At 40.9% G+C, this 16,797-nt stretch overlaps 1 protein-coding gene across 1 annotated transcript in view; it reads left to right on the forward strand.

Annotated features, from left to right (window-relative positions):
• Positions 1–16,797, forward strand: part of ints7 (integrator complex subunit 7) — a 123,834-nt gene that overhangs the window by 70,006 nt on the left and 37,031 nt on the right. The window contains exons 13-15 of the mRNA XM_060917893.1: positions 4,214–4,420; positions 13,932–14,126; positions 14,396–14,499. Of these exons, the coding sequence (XP_060773876.1) occupies positions 4,214–4,420; positions 13,932–14,126; positions 14,396–14,499 (506 nt within the window). The remainder of the gene's footprint in view (positions 1–4,213; positions 4,421–13,931; positions 14,127–14,395; positions 14,500–16,797) is intronic.

Below are 16,797 nucleotides of genomic sequence, written 5' to 3' on the forward strand. Positions count from 1 at the left end.
ATAAATGCAAGTTAAAACCTTCTGTAAACAATATCCATAAATGGTGCCAGTTTGGTGCATTATGAAGCACAAAATATGACAAAGGAGACACCAAACTGTTGAGCAACTGAAATTGCTTATCAGGAAAGAACGGGACAACATTTCTCTTTCAGAACTACAGCAACTGGTCTCCTCAGTTCCCAAACCTTTAGTTTAGAGTGTTGCTCAAAGTAGAAGTGATGCAACACAGTGATAAACATGCCCCTGTTCCAATATTTTTTGAAACATGTTGCTGGCATCAAATTCAAAAGGAGTGTACATTTTCCTCAGAAAAACAGTAAACTTTCTCAGTTTCAACATGGATATCACCGAGCTGAAAGCAGTGTTATTCTGCCCGAAAAGATGTTTGGAGCACGACGGACTGCCTGAGCATGGTGACTGATGGAACATTGAGAACCATTTTGATGAAGATGTGCTTTCAGCTGGCTGATATAATCCTGACTGCCGAAAGAGCAGAGAAAATACCCACAATGCCAACAAAACTCACCTGAAACACAGCTGTGATTGCTTACAAAATATTATAATATTTAAAAACCGTGCATCACTTAGCAGCTTAAAAAAAAAAAAGAACCCTTGTACGGTATGTCATGCCTATTAGGAACCTTGAAAAGGAGAACTGAAGTCATTTTTAAACTATTTCTTAATTAACGTGTTCTTCAATTACGTTTTCGGTTTTAGTAACCTTATATCGTGACTCGTATCGGCAACTAATTGCAATTGAATATTATACTTATCGGCTTATTCGGCTCTCAATTTACTGGTCCGTCTACGTTCCCAGTCTCACCTATAGAGGGCTACCGCGTGACGTCACCGTACCGCGAGATTTTGTTAGGGCGCCATATTGGAAGACCTCAAGTACATACATAGATAGAATATAAAACAAACTACGAGCGAGAGTGAAGTGACACGATGGCTGATAATTCTGGTTATGTGAGTACATTACCAGCTGCAGAAAGGGCACGGTATGTGGAGAAACTGGCTGTGATTGATGGGTTTGACCCATATGATAAGACGGAGGGAGAATGGAAACATAAGGAGGACCGGACACCAATTCTGCCATCTGTTTGCTCCCCAGACATTGTAAACTATTTGTTGTTTACACCCAGTGCCGACACTGCTGATGACTTGAAGGCCTACAAAGGGCTACAGGCTTACAATTATGTTGTTAGTGGCTTGGTTCGTGATATTACAGCTGTTATTAAGAATAACCTACACATAGTTATGGCCAAGGTAATCTTGTTGATATCTTTTAATAATATATTTTTTCATTTGAAAAATTAATACTTTTTGTTACTATACTAAGTAACTTTAAAAACGCACAATGGAATTCAACACGATATCACTTTAGATCCATGCATATATTTGAAATTTATGATATTGTATGTAGGGCGGCACGGTGGTGTAGTGGTTAGCGCTGTCGCCTCACAGCAAGAAGGTCCGGGTTCGAGCCCCGGGGCCGGCGAGGGCCTTTCTGTGCGGAGTTTGCATGTTCTCCCCGTGTCCGCGTGGGTTTCCTCCGGGTGCTCCGGTTTCCCCCACAGTCCAAAGACATGCAGGTTAGGTTAACTGGTGACTCTAAATTGACCGTAGGTGTGAATGTGAGTGTGAATGGTTGTCTGTGTCTATGTGTCAGCCCTGTGATGACCTGGCGACTTGTCCAGGGTGTACCCCGCCTTTCGCCCGTAGTCAGCTGGGATAGGCTCCAGCTTGCCTGCGACCCTGTAGAAGGATAAAGCGGCTAGAGATGATGAGATGAGATGAGATGATATTGTATGTAATGCACACACATCTTGAAACATCGATAAAGGACATTTATTGTCAAACTCAAGAATTAATTCACAATAAAAAAATTCAAAGTGACAGTCGGTCCATGTTCGGACCGTCATGCTGGAGATTCTGGGTCTGTGTCGTCCAGGGGTCTCAGCAGCAGTGACTGAGGGTGTCAGGAATCTGTCACGGAGGTGAGCTCACCTGATGTGCTGATCCTGAACTGGCGTCGTGACTCGAGGCTGACCAGGGCGTGGACGATCCCTGGTGCTCCCTGTCTGTCTGTAACGCTGACTCAAACGGGAAATGGTCGAATGATGGCGACCTCTGTCTGTGTACTTCCGGCACGCAACATCCCGATGGCCTGTTCACGTTGATTTTGGCTTAGGCGTGGCATCTTCAATAATGACAATTTTCCCATCATTTCCCCCGGGTATTTATAGGCAAGATTGTGTGTGTGTACAGTGTATGCAAAATTTGTTTGAAAATTAAAGCCTGTCCATGTCATTGACTACCCGAGTCATATTGTACGTTATTGAGTACAACTTCCTTAAATTCTGATTTGAGCACAGATTTGGAACTTATTCGGGCGGAACGAAGTTATTTTTCCATTGTGATATATTTCTTTTCTTCTTGAGATAAACTCAGCATGAATTCGGCAAGTTTTATCAATGTGCGTTTTTAAAGTTAGTGTATTAAGGTATCCATAATTTAGGTTAATTTATCCAAATTATACATATGTATTTATGATATATGCCTACACAACAACTATGCTTTATTTATATAATAGGAGGGAGAGCAAGCCCCAAACCATCCTAAATTATTATTAAATTGTAGAAGTCTGGGAGGCTTGCTCCTCATACAGTTATCAACTTGGGGCCAATTTAGCATGTTTTAAATCTGAATTTCTTGCATTTGCTTACCTCAAAGTGTCCGCAGATCATACACAGACTTCTCCATTATATCCACAGTTTTTTGCCAAGTCTCACACAGGTTTCTTTCAAGTCTACTGTTGGGCCAATAAATCATAAATAAAACAGCTCAGATTTGTTTGTTTAAGTCGTTTGCCACGCCACTTTATTCTCGTGGGTTCACATACCGCTGCCGTTATTTCCCCCTAATTACGAGTTTGTTGGTCTTCCAATATGGCGCAGGGTCTGTTTACTTCCGGTTTCGGGTGACGTCAGTGAAATCCCTCTATTGTCATGAGCTATGGGTAGAATGAGATCGCAGATACAAGCGGTCGAAATGCGTTTTCTCCGCAGAGTGGCTGGGCTCTCCTTTAGAGACAGGGTGAGAAGCTCGGTCATTCGAGAGAGACTCGGAGTAGAACCGCTGCTCCTGCACATCGAAAGGAGTCAGTTGAGGTGGTTCGGGCACCTTGTTAGGATGCCCCCGGACGCCTCCCAAGGGAGGTTTTCTGGGCATGTCCCACTAGGAGGAGACCCCGGGGCAGACTCAGGACACGCTGGAGAGATTAGATCTCTCGGCTGGCCTGGGAACGCCTCAGTCTTCCCCCGGAAGAGCTGGTGGAGGTGGCCGGGGAGAGGGAAGTCTGGGCTGCTCTGCTTAGGCTGCTACCCCCGCGACCCGGATCCGGATAAGCAGTAGAAGATGGATGGATGGCCTATTCGGTTTTTAGCCATGTTGAATTTAGTTCGTTTGGTCCACGGCAGGCGTCACTTATCCGTGCGGTCTTCACAAGACTTGTGCGAGACTTCGAAACGCGACGGGTCAGCCAGGTGTCAGTGCCGCCATTTTGAAAACTCTTTTCCAAACGAAGTATTGCACAAAAACAAGTTTAAATGATGATTACTGCCTACTTTTTTCAAACTTTCCTGATTGCTATCAAAACAAACAAAACTTCCGGCTTGATCACGTCAGCATTCGAAAGACGGCACGTGCGTCTTTTGACAACGTTGGCAGATGTCGGTCATTTTGGTTTCCGCTGTGTTTTACTTCCGTCCTACGATGTCTCACACAGGTCTCAACGAATCTCGTTTACAGCCATTCTTTTGACATATGGACTGATGTATTACAGAGCATATTTCAAACACTCATAACTTGCTATAGCAGTGACAAAATACAGTGGTGCTTGAAAGTTTGTGAACCCTTTAGAATTTTCTATATTTCTGCATAAATATGGCCTAAAACATCAGATTTTCACACAAGTCCTAAAAGTCGATAAAGAGAACCCAGTTAAACAAATGAGAGAAAAATATTATATCAAAAATGCATTCCTATATTTAATAAAATGAGAGAATTTTGATGATAAAAAAAATTTGCCTTCAGTTCTTCTTTAATGTTGGCCAAGGATTTACGTTTGCTGTACGCAAACTTACCAGCACCTGATTGTTCTTCCTGTGAGGAATAAATAGTATGATTTATTATTTGACCCTTGTTGCAGGGCTGCCACGAGTTCTCCAGCGAGCTGTACCAAAACCTGCGCACACGTGTCGCCTCTGAGCACTTCTACTTCTGGCTGAACGCGCTGATGGAGTTCTCGCAGGCCGAGCACTGCCTGAGCAGCCTGACTGACGGAGACTACAGTGGAGCCATCAGTGCCATCACCGATGCCCTCGAATCCTACCAGAAAGGCTTCACTTCCCTCACGGTCAGAATCTAGTACAGTTCACACGTGTCTCCGAGAAACACCATGACATCAAACTGTTCAAATATACGGCTCATTAGTCAAAGGTGTACGCGTACCGTAATGGATTTTAATGACTGAACTTGGCACTTAAAGAACACGTTTCTATTAAAAGCGCTGTTGTATTCAGGTTCTTGACTTGCGTTGATGCTTGAGTTATTGATATTTGGATTACGGCCGTGCAATTCAGTCCAACTGCGAGGTTGGCCTAGTGCTTAGTGTGTCCACATCTCGTGAGTTCTACTCAGTCGGGTCATACCAAAGACCATCATAAAAATGGTACCTCCTGCCATCTGGCAAGGCACGCTGCAATACAGATGCGAGTGCGGAGTCAAACTCTTGCAGTTACCAGAGGACACGCCCCCCCACTGTAACCCTAGCAATGTAATACCCGAGAGGCCGAGGGCAACGGAAACGGGGATCGGCGCTGCCCTATGCGCCACATGGCCAGGGCTCGAAATTAACTTTTTTCTTTGTGTCCCCCAGTGGTCCCGAATTCTGTGTTGTATTGTCCCGAATGGAAGCAATAGTGTCCCCATTTTTTTCCTCTCTGAAATAACCAGTGGTTAATATTATCATATGAAGTTACTATTATATTTGTAACTATGCGATTTTGAACCCTTTATATCATTTTTACAATAAGTCACAAGACACAAGCGACACATGTCCTATACATCATCTACTTCAAAATTACAGTTATTGCATTTTCAGTTTATTAAACTTTGGCGATCTCACTGTATGAATAGATACCTGTTTATTTAAAGGGGCCAACTAGCTCATTCAGAAAATGTTTCAACTCCCTACATCTGCAGTACACTTTAGTTGAAAATAAGACCCCTTTTATGTTCATTTCATCTACTTATACCTTGAATATCTGTTGGCACTTATAAGGCCAACTTATAATTTTCACCATTACCGTTATCCATTTTTATGAACGTTCGCTGCCGAAACGTGGGTGCAAATGTTAGCAACATCAACATAGTGCCAGGTCCGAGCCTAGTTGTGCTGCTGACTGACTAAACTTTCTGAACTAGAAAGACACCAAGAAAACTCACTTATTCTGTTGAACGGTATCTTCCGTCAATATCATCCACATCATTCCTGTTGTATTTTATAACGTGTCTAACAGTGCTCATTAAGTTCATTCAGTTGCTAGCGTTGCCTGCAGACCAGGCGATGACACTTTGGATCCTGAAGGTCCCGGAGACGTTATGTCTGGGCTTTCAGTTTCTTCCCCGCGGTCGGTCCGCTTCAACCACTTCAGCATTTTTGTTCTGGCGAGAGTCGGCGCAGCGTGTGCGGTAGCAATTCCATTCCAAGTCCATATAATGCGGACTCCGGCCGAAGATTCTAGAACAGAATGCGCTGCTCTGTAGCCTACGGATGCAGGTGCATCGAAAGTGTAGCTACTATGTATTTTTCGCTGTTAACGTTTTAAAATTAAAATTGACAAATTAGGTGAATGTCTACGTATGTGTTATGGCTTTGTAAATAATATTAATGTAGAACTTTTTTTCTAGATCTATTTTTTTCCATTGTCCCGGGATTGTCCCAGATATGATAATTTTGTGTCCCGATGACATTTTTTTATGGTCCCCGGGACATCGGGACACCGTTAGTTTCGAGCGCTGCACATGGCGTGGGAAGGACTTTGATTTGAATGCAGTCCAACAGGTTGATAAGATTAAAGATACACAACGAAATTCAGTGCACTGCCTTACAAAACGGTCCGATATACTCGGCTTGACAGCACGCCCCTGCGCTCGTGAACCTCACATATGTTTGTATGGGAGAACAGCATGTTTTCGTTTGGCCTTGAAAGACATATGGGTCAGTCCATGAAATGGGGTTACCAAAATGTGACATAGAGGGAGTCACTTAAAACAATTTACAGCTGAAAACAACTTTTATTTCCATGAAGCATTGAGCATATAAGAAAATATAACATAGTTGTTAAGATAACTCCTGCTCTACAATGTATGATAAAATCCATAAATATTTACCCGGTTGCTAATGTAACAAGGACACGAACAAGCTTTTCAAAATAAAGGAAAAAATATTGATAAAATCAATTTTTTGCTTTTCTTTGCTTACTTTAAACATTAACACTGAATAAGAATTCATTAGAAATATTAGTTCAACATCATAAACACTGAAAATATGAAATACCAGTATTTCACAAACTTCATAAAATCTCTAAGATTTGAACAATAACAACAGTCATTAACAGGAAACAGTTTCATCCTATATGGGGTAAATGAGATTATTGAATTCATTACTTTACTTAGTCACACTTATATCTGCACTTCTCTAGAGCACGTGTTGTGGTGCGTGAGATCCCGCGAGAAGTTATCTCGCGTCAGTTCAGCTGACCTAGATTGAGTAAATCGGTCTCGCAGGTTGTGAACGAACCAGGAAGTGAGTGGACGCCAAGTTAGGATGTGAGAAAAAACATCGGTAATTTCTTTTATTGCCGTTTGTTTAAATTTCTTTCGACCTACATCGTTTTATAGTAAATTCTTCTTTATATTAAAAACATCAGTCATGATTTCAACTCGTTTTATCATTTTTTATAAGCCTGGTTTCTAACGTAACACGGTAGGACACCACAATGTTACGTTCACAACCTATTTTTAGTGGATGAATTCGAAGCTAAATAGTTTATAGAACCTTCTTAACTTTATTATGTGAGTGTAAAACTAAATTGCAAGGACCATGAAACTAATTTTATTGAAATTCTCAGAAAGTAATGAAGGTTTATTTAAGCTCAAAGTCAGCAAATATTCCATGTCACAAAAAACGTGTCATCCGTGTCCAGTCACAGGGGAAGAAAATGTTTCACATTTCTTTATTTCAAAAGAAAACTTCATTTTTTTTATTTATTTTATTTCTTCAAACACTATTTATGGATAATCTGCTAAATATTTCTTTAAATCATGGAAATTAAAGATGAAATGATTATGTAAACCCGGACCAATGAAAAGTGACATCATTTCATGGACTGACCCATATTTAAAAGTGTTTAATCTACATCAAGGATGAAAGGCTTCCGGATTTACCCGGAAATCCGGATATTTGACAGAACTCTTGAAAATCTCCGGTTTTCCAAATGGAGAAATTTATTTTTCGGATTTTTCGCGTTCCTAGACGCGGCGTAATATTTTGCATCGTCCTTGCATGGGCGCGGTCCTTAAATAGCCCAAACACAGTTCATTGATTAAAGACAGGTGTTCTTTGTTAACGGCGCGCGTGTCGGAGGCCCAAGGCGCGCCTTCAGGTGCACGAGCTAAGGCGTGCAGGACTGACACCGTTCTGCGCAAGCGCAACACAATCGCACTAGAAAGCGTGTTCAAGCTGCCAGTGTACGGTAGCTGCAGTCTTTTTAGTTGCGAATTACAAGTATTTCCTCGTGTTAATAATTCGCCATGTCAAAACAAGCAAAACTTTCCTCCTTCTTTCGATGTGAAAAGAGGTACGCAATTTATTATATATTTTTTCCATCAAAGCTGCATTTTGTGGTTTCGAAGCTAAGTTTTAGCGCCGTTTCTAGAACACAGCATCAAGAAAACGTGGAAGAAACGGCAATAACGGAAGAGCCGGTTTCTAAGCTGCCTAAAACTAGCAATGGGAATTATTTTTTGTTACATAATGCACTCAGGCTGCCAGTCAGTGTGTGACCCCACCCCCCCGGAAAAATCCTAGCTACGCCCCGATTTACATGAGAAATTTGGTATTCATTGGCGTGTTTAAATTTACAGACAATACGAACTAATGTAAACAATTGGCTTCAACTCGCATAAATATGAATTGGAAATTTTTAGTTCACTTTAGCTTCTGCAAACGCACAACTCGACTAAAAGATTGATAAACGAGGCTCAACGTCCCCAACACTGAAACCTGAAAGCTTTAGAAACTCTAACAGACCTTTACTTTTTAACAGCACTGTTTTGGGATTTTGCTGAGTTTACCTTCAACTGTCTGATTTTTTTTTTTTTTCAAAGTAATGAACTGTGTAGCAGGAAAATCACCGCGTTTTTCTAAACGCACTCCTGAAAATTACTCATTAACTCGGGGAATTAAATTTGATATTTTTGACATGTTAATCATTAATGTACATGAAAGAAAGAGGCTTAAAAGTTATGACTTGTTTTAGTGAAAATAAGTACTAGAATGCACGGGTTTGCGTGTTATGTTATTAAAATATTTTCGGGGGACGTTGCGCGCCCCCCCATCTTAGTTTGACTTTCAAAAGTTCAGGTTTTTTTTCTTTGCTCCACTTTCATCTCTACTACATAAAACTAGCGTTGATTCAAGAATAAATCACTTTTACGGAATATATTGTTAATTTAGCGTGGCGTTGTGATGAGCTTTTACTTGAAGTGTTTTTTATTAACGTTGTCATTACAAGACACCAAATTCACAGGCGCCGCCATCTTGTGTGGGTTTTTTTTTTTTTAAATTGATATTTGTCACCGGTGCGTGTGTTTTTATTGTTGCTTCCAGCTTGCTCACTCACTGTTGGTTCAATCAGCTCGAAACTCATGATTCACACCTAGTGGTCGAATCTCTCGTTGACTCGATTTTCCAATAAAATCAGCTCAACACTTTGCTGTCTAGCGCCCGCGAAAGATCGGAAAATGCACCGAGGAAAATTTTGTATCCTTCCTAATTAAAAAAAAAAAAAAATCAATGATTTTAACTCATATTTTTTTTTTCCAGTGGAGAAAAAATGAGGTGTATAAATATCAGCGATACTGTTTTTGAAGAGAATGAACAAAAGTTTGAGCCACTTATTTATACACAGCGCATTCGAGCGCCACCGTTATTAGTCACACTCGCTCGGTGTCCACAGTTTAAAGTGAACATACCCGCTAAATTTTGGCTTTTATGTTTAAACACAGTGGACGGACCGATTTCACTGATGTGTTACTTTTAAGCCTTCGAGGTGCAGAATTGTGATTTACAAGAAGAAGAAGCCTTTATCTGTAATTCTTAGCCTGATACTCACTCAAAATTCTAAATATCTTTTTATTTTTAGCTTTTTGGTCTATTAATTTCTGATTGAGGTTTTATTCTCATGAATTGAAAATTAAACCAACGGATAATGGTTGCTGGTTTGTACGGAAGAGCGATAGTTCCACTAAGAAATACATATATTTTTTTTAATTTCTGAGAAAAAAACTCAGAATTTTCAAGATTGAAGTCAGAAATTTCGAGAAAAAAGTCAAAAATTTCGAGAAAAGTCAAAATTTTCGAGAAAAAAGTTGAAATTTTTGAGAAAAAAGTCAAAATTTTCGTCAAAAGTTTTGAGAAAATAAACTCGAAATTTTCAAGAAAAAAGTCACAAATTTAGGCTACCAGGAAGTACCAGGTCATTCAGAGCTGACGGAGACTTAGTCTGCTACTACTGTGTTTAGTGCTGCTGAAATGGACGACTTAATCAAATGTTATTTCGGGATTGGGTTTAATAACAAAGAGATCCTTGCAGTCTTGGCACAGAATCACAATATTGTGATTTCTATCCGGACTTTGAAGAGGCGGTGTCGTGAACTTGGTCTTTTCAGGAGGCGAAATCAGTCGGACATTGACAATGTGATAACCTTCACATCACCAACCGACTTCCTGTACCCCGGTTGTCACAACTCTGAATTCCATGGCTCTGGTCTCAGCCATTCATGTCTACCGGCCGCGAGTGAGTGTCACTTCCGTATGGAAGCCCGCCTTCTACAGATTTCTGACTTTTTTTTTTCTCGAAAATTTTGACTTTATTTCTCGAAAATTTTGACTTTATTTCTCGAAAATTTTGACTTTTTTCTCGAAAGTTCTGACTTTTTTTTTCTCGAAAATTTTGACTTTAATCTCAAAAATTCTGAGTTTTTTTCTCGGAAGTTTCCAAATAAAATATAAAACCCTGGCCCTATTGCTCTGCCGTAGGTTTGTGACCGGGGCAACGGACAGAAATGGAAATTTTATAAAAACACTGGATTTTCAAATGTTCATAAATTTTTGCTTTTTTTTTTAAAAGACATATTTACAAAATTAAATAAGCTTTCAATTCTGATCTTCACGCTCTTTAATTTGATACATTACACAACACTATGACAACTACTTTACTTCAAAAAAAAAAAAGAAGGTCCGTCATTCCTATATATAGTCCACTTGCATGTGACGTCACAGCCGATCCAGATTGTAAACAGACGCCATCTTGTCGGTCAAACGCCATATTTCCGCCATCGCAATTTACCGACACTGACTTTCGTTGTTTTTCGCCCAAATCTGCAAATATTACCATGCCACAATGCCGGAGAGTTGTATGGCATATAAATGCCACAACAGGAGAGGTCAGAAATCAGGAATAAAGTTTCATAGGCTGCCACGGGACCCTGACAGGCGTACAAAATGGATTGTTGCTATCAGGTATACCATATATACAGTAATAGTGATAGACTACTGATACTTGATCTAACTGATAATATAAAATATTCAACCATAATCGGCTGGTCAGTGCTATACTAGATACTACTGATATATCTAGTATCAGTACTAGTACTCAATACTTAAGTGACTTACCCATCCAATGAGGATTGTTATTTTCTTGTTTACAAGATGCCACATCTGAGGGGGGCTGACAAATCCTGAATTTCTGTAAAGATAACTGTCCAGAGATTTATAAGCACACAGTGCAGGCCTAGACATTAAGCATTTACCACTGGTGGCCCATTGGGCCAGTGGAATTGAAAAGTTACTGGCCCAAATGGAAAATGTGGTGGCCCGAATGTGCGCAGTACCCGCATTCGGGCCACCACATTTCATACAGTTCATAATACACTATGATCATTGATTTTGGGCTAGAAAAGTAGATTTCAGGGGTATATGTTGTTCCCAAGCGCAGCGAGGCTGAAAATTTTTGCAGAATATCCCCAAGCCACATCATTGTAGGAGGCAATAATCGCCTCATCTCCATACAAAGTAGTGTCACTTTTTCATGACCCCCCACCAATAAATTCATAGCCCCCCCATAAATAATGACCGCCCCCTAAAATTAAAAAGAGCCTTCTCAAGATTATCACAACTTATATTTTGATTTTGTACCTGAAAACAATACTGACAAAAGACAGTAACTCAGTCCAAATTACCAGCAATGGACTCAAAAACAGTCAAATCAGATTGAAATAAATATATAAAATGTTTTTGCTTACATGAAAGACGGTGTCCATCTGACCCCAGCTGTAATTATCGCGTGATGTCATGCAGAAGGGGTTTATCAACAGTATGCGTACCATACTACAACCCCAATTCCAAAAAAGTTGGGATGCTGTGTAAACTGTAAATAAAGACAGAATGCGATAATTTACAAATCATGGAAATGCTATATTTAATTGAAAATCGTACAAAGACAACATATCATATATTGAAACTGAGAAATTTTATTGTTTTTTGAGAAATATATGCTCATTTTGAATTTGATGTCAGCAACATCTTTCAGAAAAGTTGGGACAGGGGCGTGTTGACCGCTGTGTTGCATCATCTCTACTGTTAACACTCTGTAAACGTTTGGGAACCGAGGAGACCAGCTGCTGTAGTTTTGAAAGAGAAATGTTGTCCCATTCTTGCCTAATATACAATTTCAGATGCTCAACAGTTCAGGGTCTCCTGTGTCGTATTTTGCGCTTCGTAATGTGCCAAATGTTTTAAAAGGGAGACAGGTCTGGACTGCAGCAGGCCAGTTTATCACCCGGACTTTTACTACGGAGCCATGCAGTTTTAATATGTGCAGAAAGCGGTTTGGCGTTGTCTTGCTGAAAGAAGGAAGGCCTTCCCTGAAAAAGATTTTGTCTGGATGGCAGCATATTGCTCTGAAACGTGTTTATATCATTCAGCATTAATGATGCCTTCCCAGATGTACAAGCTACCCATGTCATGTGCACTAATGCCCCCTCATACCATCACAGATGCTGCTTTTGAACTGTGCGCTGATAACAAGCTGGATGGTCCCTCTCCTATTTAGCCTGGAGGATGTGGTGTCCATGATTTCTAAAAAAAAATTTCTACTTTTGATTCATTAGACAGTTTTCCACTTCATCTCAGTCCATCGTAAAAGAGCTTGGGCCCAGAGAAGGTGGCGGTGTTTCTGGATATTGTTTATATCTGGTTTTAACTTGCATTTGTGGATGCAGTAATGAACTGTTTCCACAGACGATGGTTTTCTGAAGTGTTCCTGAGCCCATACAGAGATTTCCACTACAGACACGCGTCTGCTTTTAATGCAGTGTCTCCTGAGGGCCTGAAGATCACAGGCATCCAATGTCAGTTTTCAGCCTTGTCTCTTGCATACAGAGATTTCTCCAGATTCTCTGACTCTTTTAATCATATTATGGACCATAGATGATGTGATCCACAAATCCTTTGCAGTTTTACATTGAGGAACGTTCTTCTTTTTTTTTTTTTTTTTTTAAGATTTTTTTTGGGCTTTTTGCACCTTTTATTATCGGACAGGACAGTGTAGAGACAGGAAATGAGCGGGGGAGAGAGACGGGGAGGGATCGGGAAATGACCTCGGGCCGGAATTGAACCCGGGTCCCCGGATTTATGGTATGGCGCCTTATCCACCTGAGCCACGACGCCCCCAGGAACGTTATTCTTAAATTGTTGCACTGTTTGCCCACACAGTCTTTCACAGAGCGGTGAACTCCGCCCCATCTTTACTTCTGAGAGACTCCGCCTCTCTGGGATGCTCTTTTTATACACAATCATCTTACTGACCTGTTGACAATTAACCAAATTAGTTTTTTAGCATTACACAACTTTTTCAGTCTTTTGTCGCCCCTGTCCCAACTTTTCTGAAACATGTTGCTGACATCAAATTCAAAATGAGCAGAAATTTTTCGAAAAACAATCAAATTTCTCAGTTCCAACATGTGATATGTTGTCTTTGTACTATTTTCAATGAAATGTAGGGCTTCCATGATTTGCAAATCTTCTCATTCTGTTTTTATTTAGATTTTACACCCTGTCCCAACTTGGGGTTGTACAACAGCGGGGGGGGGGATATAAAATAACTTGCAAAGCAGTAAATGAAACCGAGACGAAGAAAACAGCCAAGACATGATGGCGGATACGTCGTGAGGGACGCTTTTAGGAACTGAAATATAAAAGATCAAAAAGCATCATTTTTGTGGTGCTAGATCGTAATATATGCTCATTCCAACTTGCCCGGTCAGGCACATCGGGGGTATATCCCACTTGTCCCGGGCAATCGGGCAGTCTTTAATGTCGAGCCCTGCACCTGAACTGATCATTATTGTTGTCTTTCTGTGCACTTTATGCAGTTGCGTGTATTGAATCGTTTCGTGTCGTCTTGTATTTTGGAAGTTATTTGGAGACGCTATCTCATGATGTCGTGTTTGAATAATAAAATCATACTTGAGCACCGTGTTCTGCATGTGTGTGTGCATGCTTTTCTTTGTGTATCCAGGCTGCAAGCACCCCCCTGAGTCCTCTGACGTTCCAGTGTGATTTTGTGAAGCTGCGAATTGACACGCTGCAGGCTCTCGCCCAGCTTATCTGCACCTGTAACAGCCTAAAGACGAGTCCTCCACCTGCCATCGCCGCCAGCATGGCTCTGTCCTCTGGGAGCGAACTACAGCGCTGCGGACGCATCTCCCAGCAGGTGCTACACGCAAACATGCGCAGAAAAGATCCAGTTGTGATTCGTCTTCGTTTTTAGTTGTACAGTCCAGTCATATTTCGTTGTAACTGAACCCTCACACCATCAGCATTTCATTTCATCATCCTCAATCATCGAGCTTTGTAAGCACATAACATTAATGTTCTCGCCACTAATGAATCGGATGAAGTTCGAAGGGAATTATAGCAGGAAATGTGTCGTATCTTTTACATCTATTCAAACAAATGATGTGTCCTTTTGCTCTCGCACAGATGAAGCTCTCCATGGATGAATTCCGGAGCCTTGCCAGTCGCTACGCTGATTTGTACCAGTCCTCTTTCGACGCTGATTCAGCGACACTCCGAAATGTCGAACTGTATCCTTTAGGGCAAAGACAAGCTCGAGAAAAAGAGCAAATTGAGAAAATGTTTCAGGGGGGTTTCCTGAAAGCCTCTTAAAGGGGAACTGAAGTCATTTTTAAACTTGCTTTAATTCTTAATTAACGTCTTATTCAGTGACGTTTTCGGGTTTATTAACCTTATATCGTGACTCGTATTGGTATATTATATTACACTTATCTGACTTTTCAGGTTTTAGCCATATTGAATGTAGTTCATTTGGTCCACGGCATGCGTCGCTTATCCGCGCGATCTTCACGAGTGCTTGTGCGAGACTTGAAACGTGAACACAGCAGCCAGATCGCCATATCATTCCAATTTAGATTAATTTCGAGATTTGCCAGCTTCATCAGTGATGGAGTGTCAGCGTTGCGAGCGCGCCGAGTGGACTCCAGCACGCGCGCCGTGAACAAGGCGCACCTGAGCTCACTGAAGGAACTGTGTCTTTGCCTGTTTAAGGACTGTACTGATGCATTTGCATCGCGAAGTATTACGATACACATGTACGCGTTACCGAGCCTTTCTACCCGTTTTCTTGATTTCCTGTTTCTCGTTCTTGTCCTAGCTTAGCCTCTGATGTACCGTTTGCGCCTCGACTGACCCTTTTGCCTGTATACTCGTTTTTGATCTCGCCTGCCGTTTTGGATTGTTTGCCTGTTGTCTCGCCGTATGTATATTCTGCACTTTTTATTTTTTTAACTGTAGACTTCTGCACATACAGTTAGGTCCATATATATTTGGACACTGACAAATTTTGTTTTTTTACCTGTTTACTGAAACATGTTCAAGTTATAGTTATATAATGGACATGGACATAAAGTCCAGACTTTCAGCTTTCATTTGAGGGTATCCACATTAAAACTGGATGAAGGGTTTAGGAGTTTCAGCTCCTTAACATGTGCCACCCTGTTTCTAAAAGGACCAAAAGTAATTGGACAATTGACTCAAAGGCTATTTCATGGGCAGGTGTGGGCAATTCCTTCGTTATGTCATTCTCAATTAAGCAGATAAAAGGCCTGGAGTTGATTTGAGGTGTGGTGCTTGCATTTGGAAGATTTTGCTGTGAAGAAAACATGCGGTCAAAGGAGCTCTCCATGCAGGTGAAACAAGCCATCCTTAAGCTGCGAAAACAGAAAAAACCCATCCGAGAAATTGCTACAATATTAGGAGTGGCAAAATCTACAGTTTGGTACATCCTGAGAAAGAAAGAAAGAAAGAAAGCACTGGTGAACTCATCAATGCAAAAAGACCTGGACACTCACAGAAGACAACAGTGGTGGATGATCGCAGAATAATTTCCATGGTGAAGAGAAACCCCTTCACAACAGCCAACCAAGTGAACGACACTCTCCAGGAGGTAGGCGTATCAATATCCAAATCTACCATAAAGAGAAGACTGCATGAAAGTAAATACAGAGGGTTCACTGCACGGTGCAAGCCACTCATAAGCCTCAAGAATAAAAAGGCTAGATTTGACTTTGCTAAAAAAAAAAAAAAAATCTAAAAAAGCCAGCACAGTTCTGGAAGAACATTCTTTGGACAGATGAAACCAAGATCAACCTCTAACAGAATGATGGAAAGAAAAAAGTATGGCGAAGGCGTGGTACAGCTCATGATCCAAAGCATACCACATCATCTGTAAAACATGGCGGAGGCAGTGTGATGGCTTGGGCATGCATGGCTGCCAGTGGCACTGGGTCACTAGTGTTTATTGATGATGTGACACAGGACAGAAGCAGCCGGATGAATTCTGAGGTATTCAGAGACGTACTGTGTGCTCAAATCCAACCAAATGCAGCCAAACTGATTGGTCGGCGTTTCATAATACAGATGGACAATGACCCAAAACATAAAGCCAAAGCAACCCAGGAGTTTATTAAAGCAAAGAAGTGGATTATTCTTGAATGGCCAAGTCAGTCACCTGATCTCAACCCAATTGAGCACTTGTTAAAGACTAAACTTCAGACAGAAAGGCCCACAAACAAACAGCAACTGAAAACCACTGCAGTAAAGGCCTGGCAGAGCATTGAAAAGGAGGAAACGCAGCGTCTGGTGATGTCCATGAGTTCAAGACTTCAGGCAGTCATTGCCAACAAAGGGTTTTCAACCAAGTATTAGAAATGAACATTTTATTTACAATTATTTCATTTGTCCAATTACTTTTGAGTGCCTGAAATGAAGGGATTGTGTTTAAAAAATGCTTTAGTTCCTCACATTTTTATGCAATCATTTTGTTCAACCCACTGAATTAAAGCTGAAAGTCTGAACTTCAGCTG

The sequence above is a fragment of the Neoarius graeffei genome, chromosome 3 (genome assembly GCF_027579695.1).
Source record: "Neoarius graeffei isolate fNeoGra1 chromosome 3, fNeoGra1.pri, whole genome shotgun sequence".
Lineage (NCBI taxonomy): Eukaryota > Metazoa > Chordata > Actinopteri > Siluriformes > Ariidae > Neoarius > Neoarius graeffei.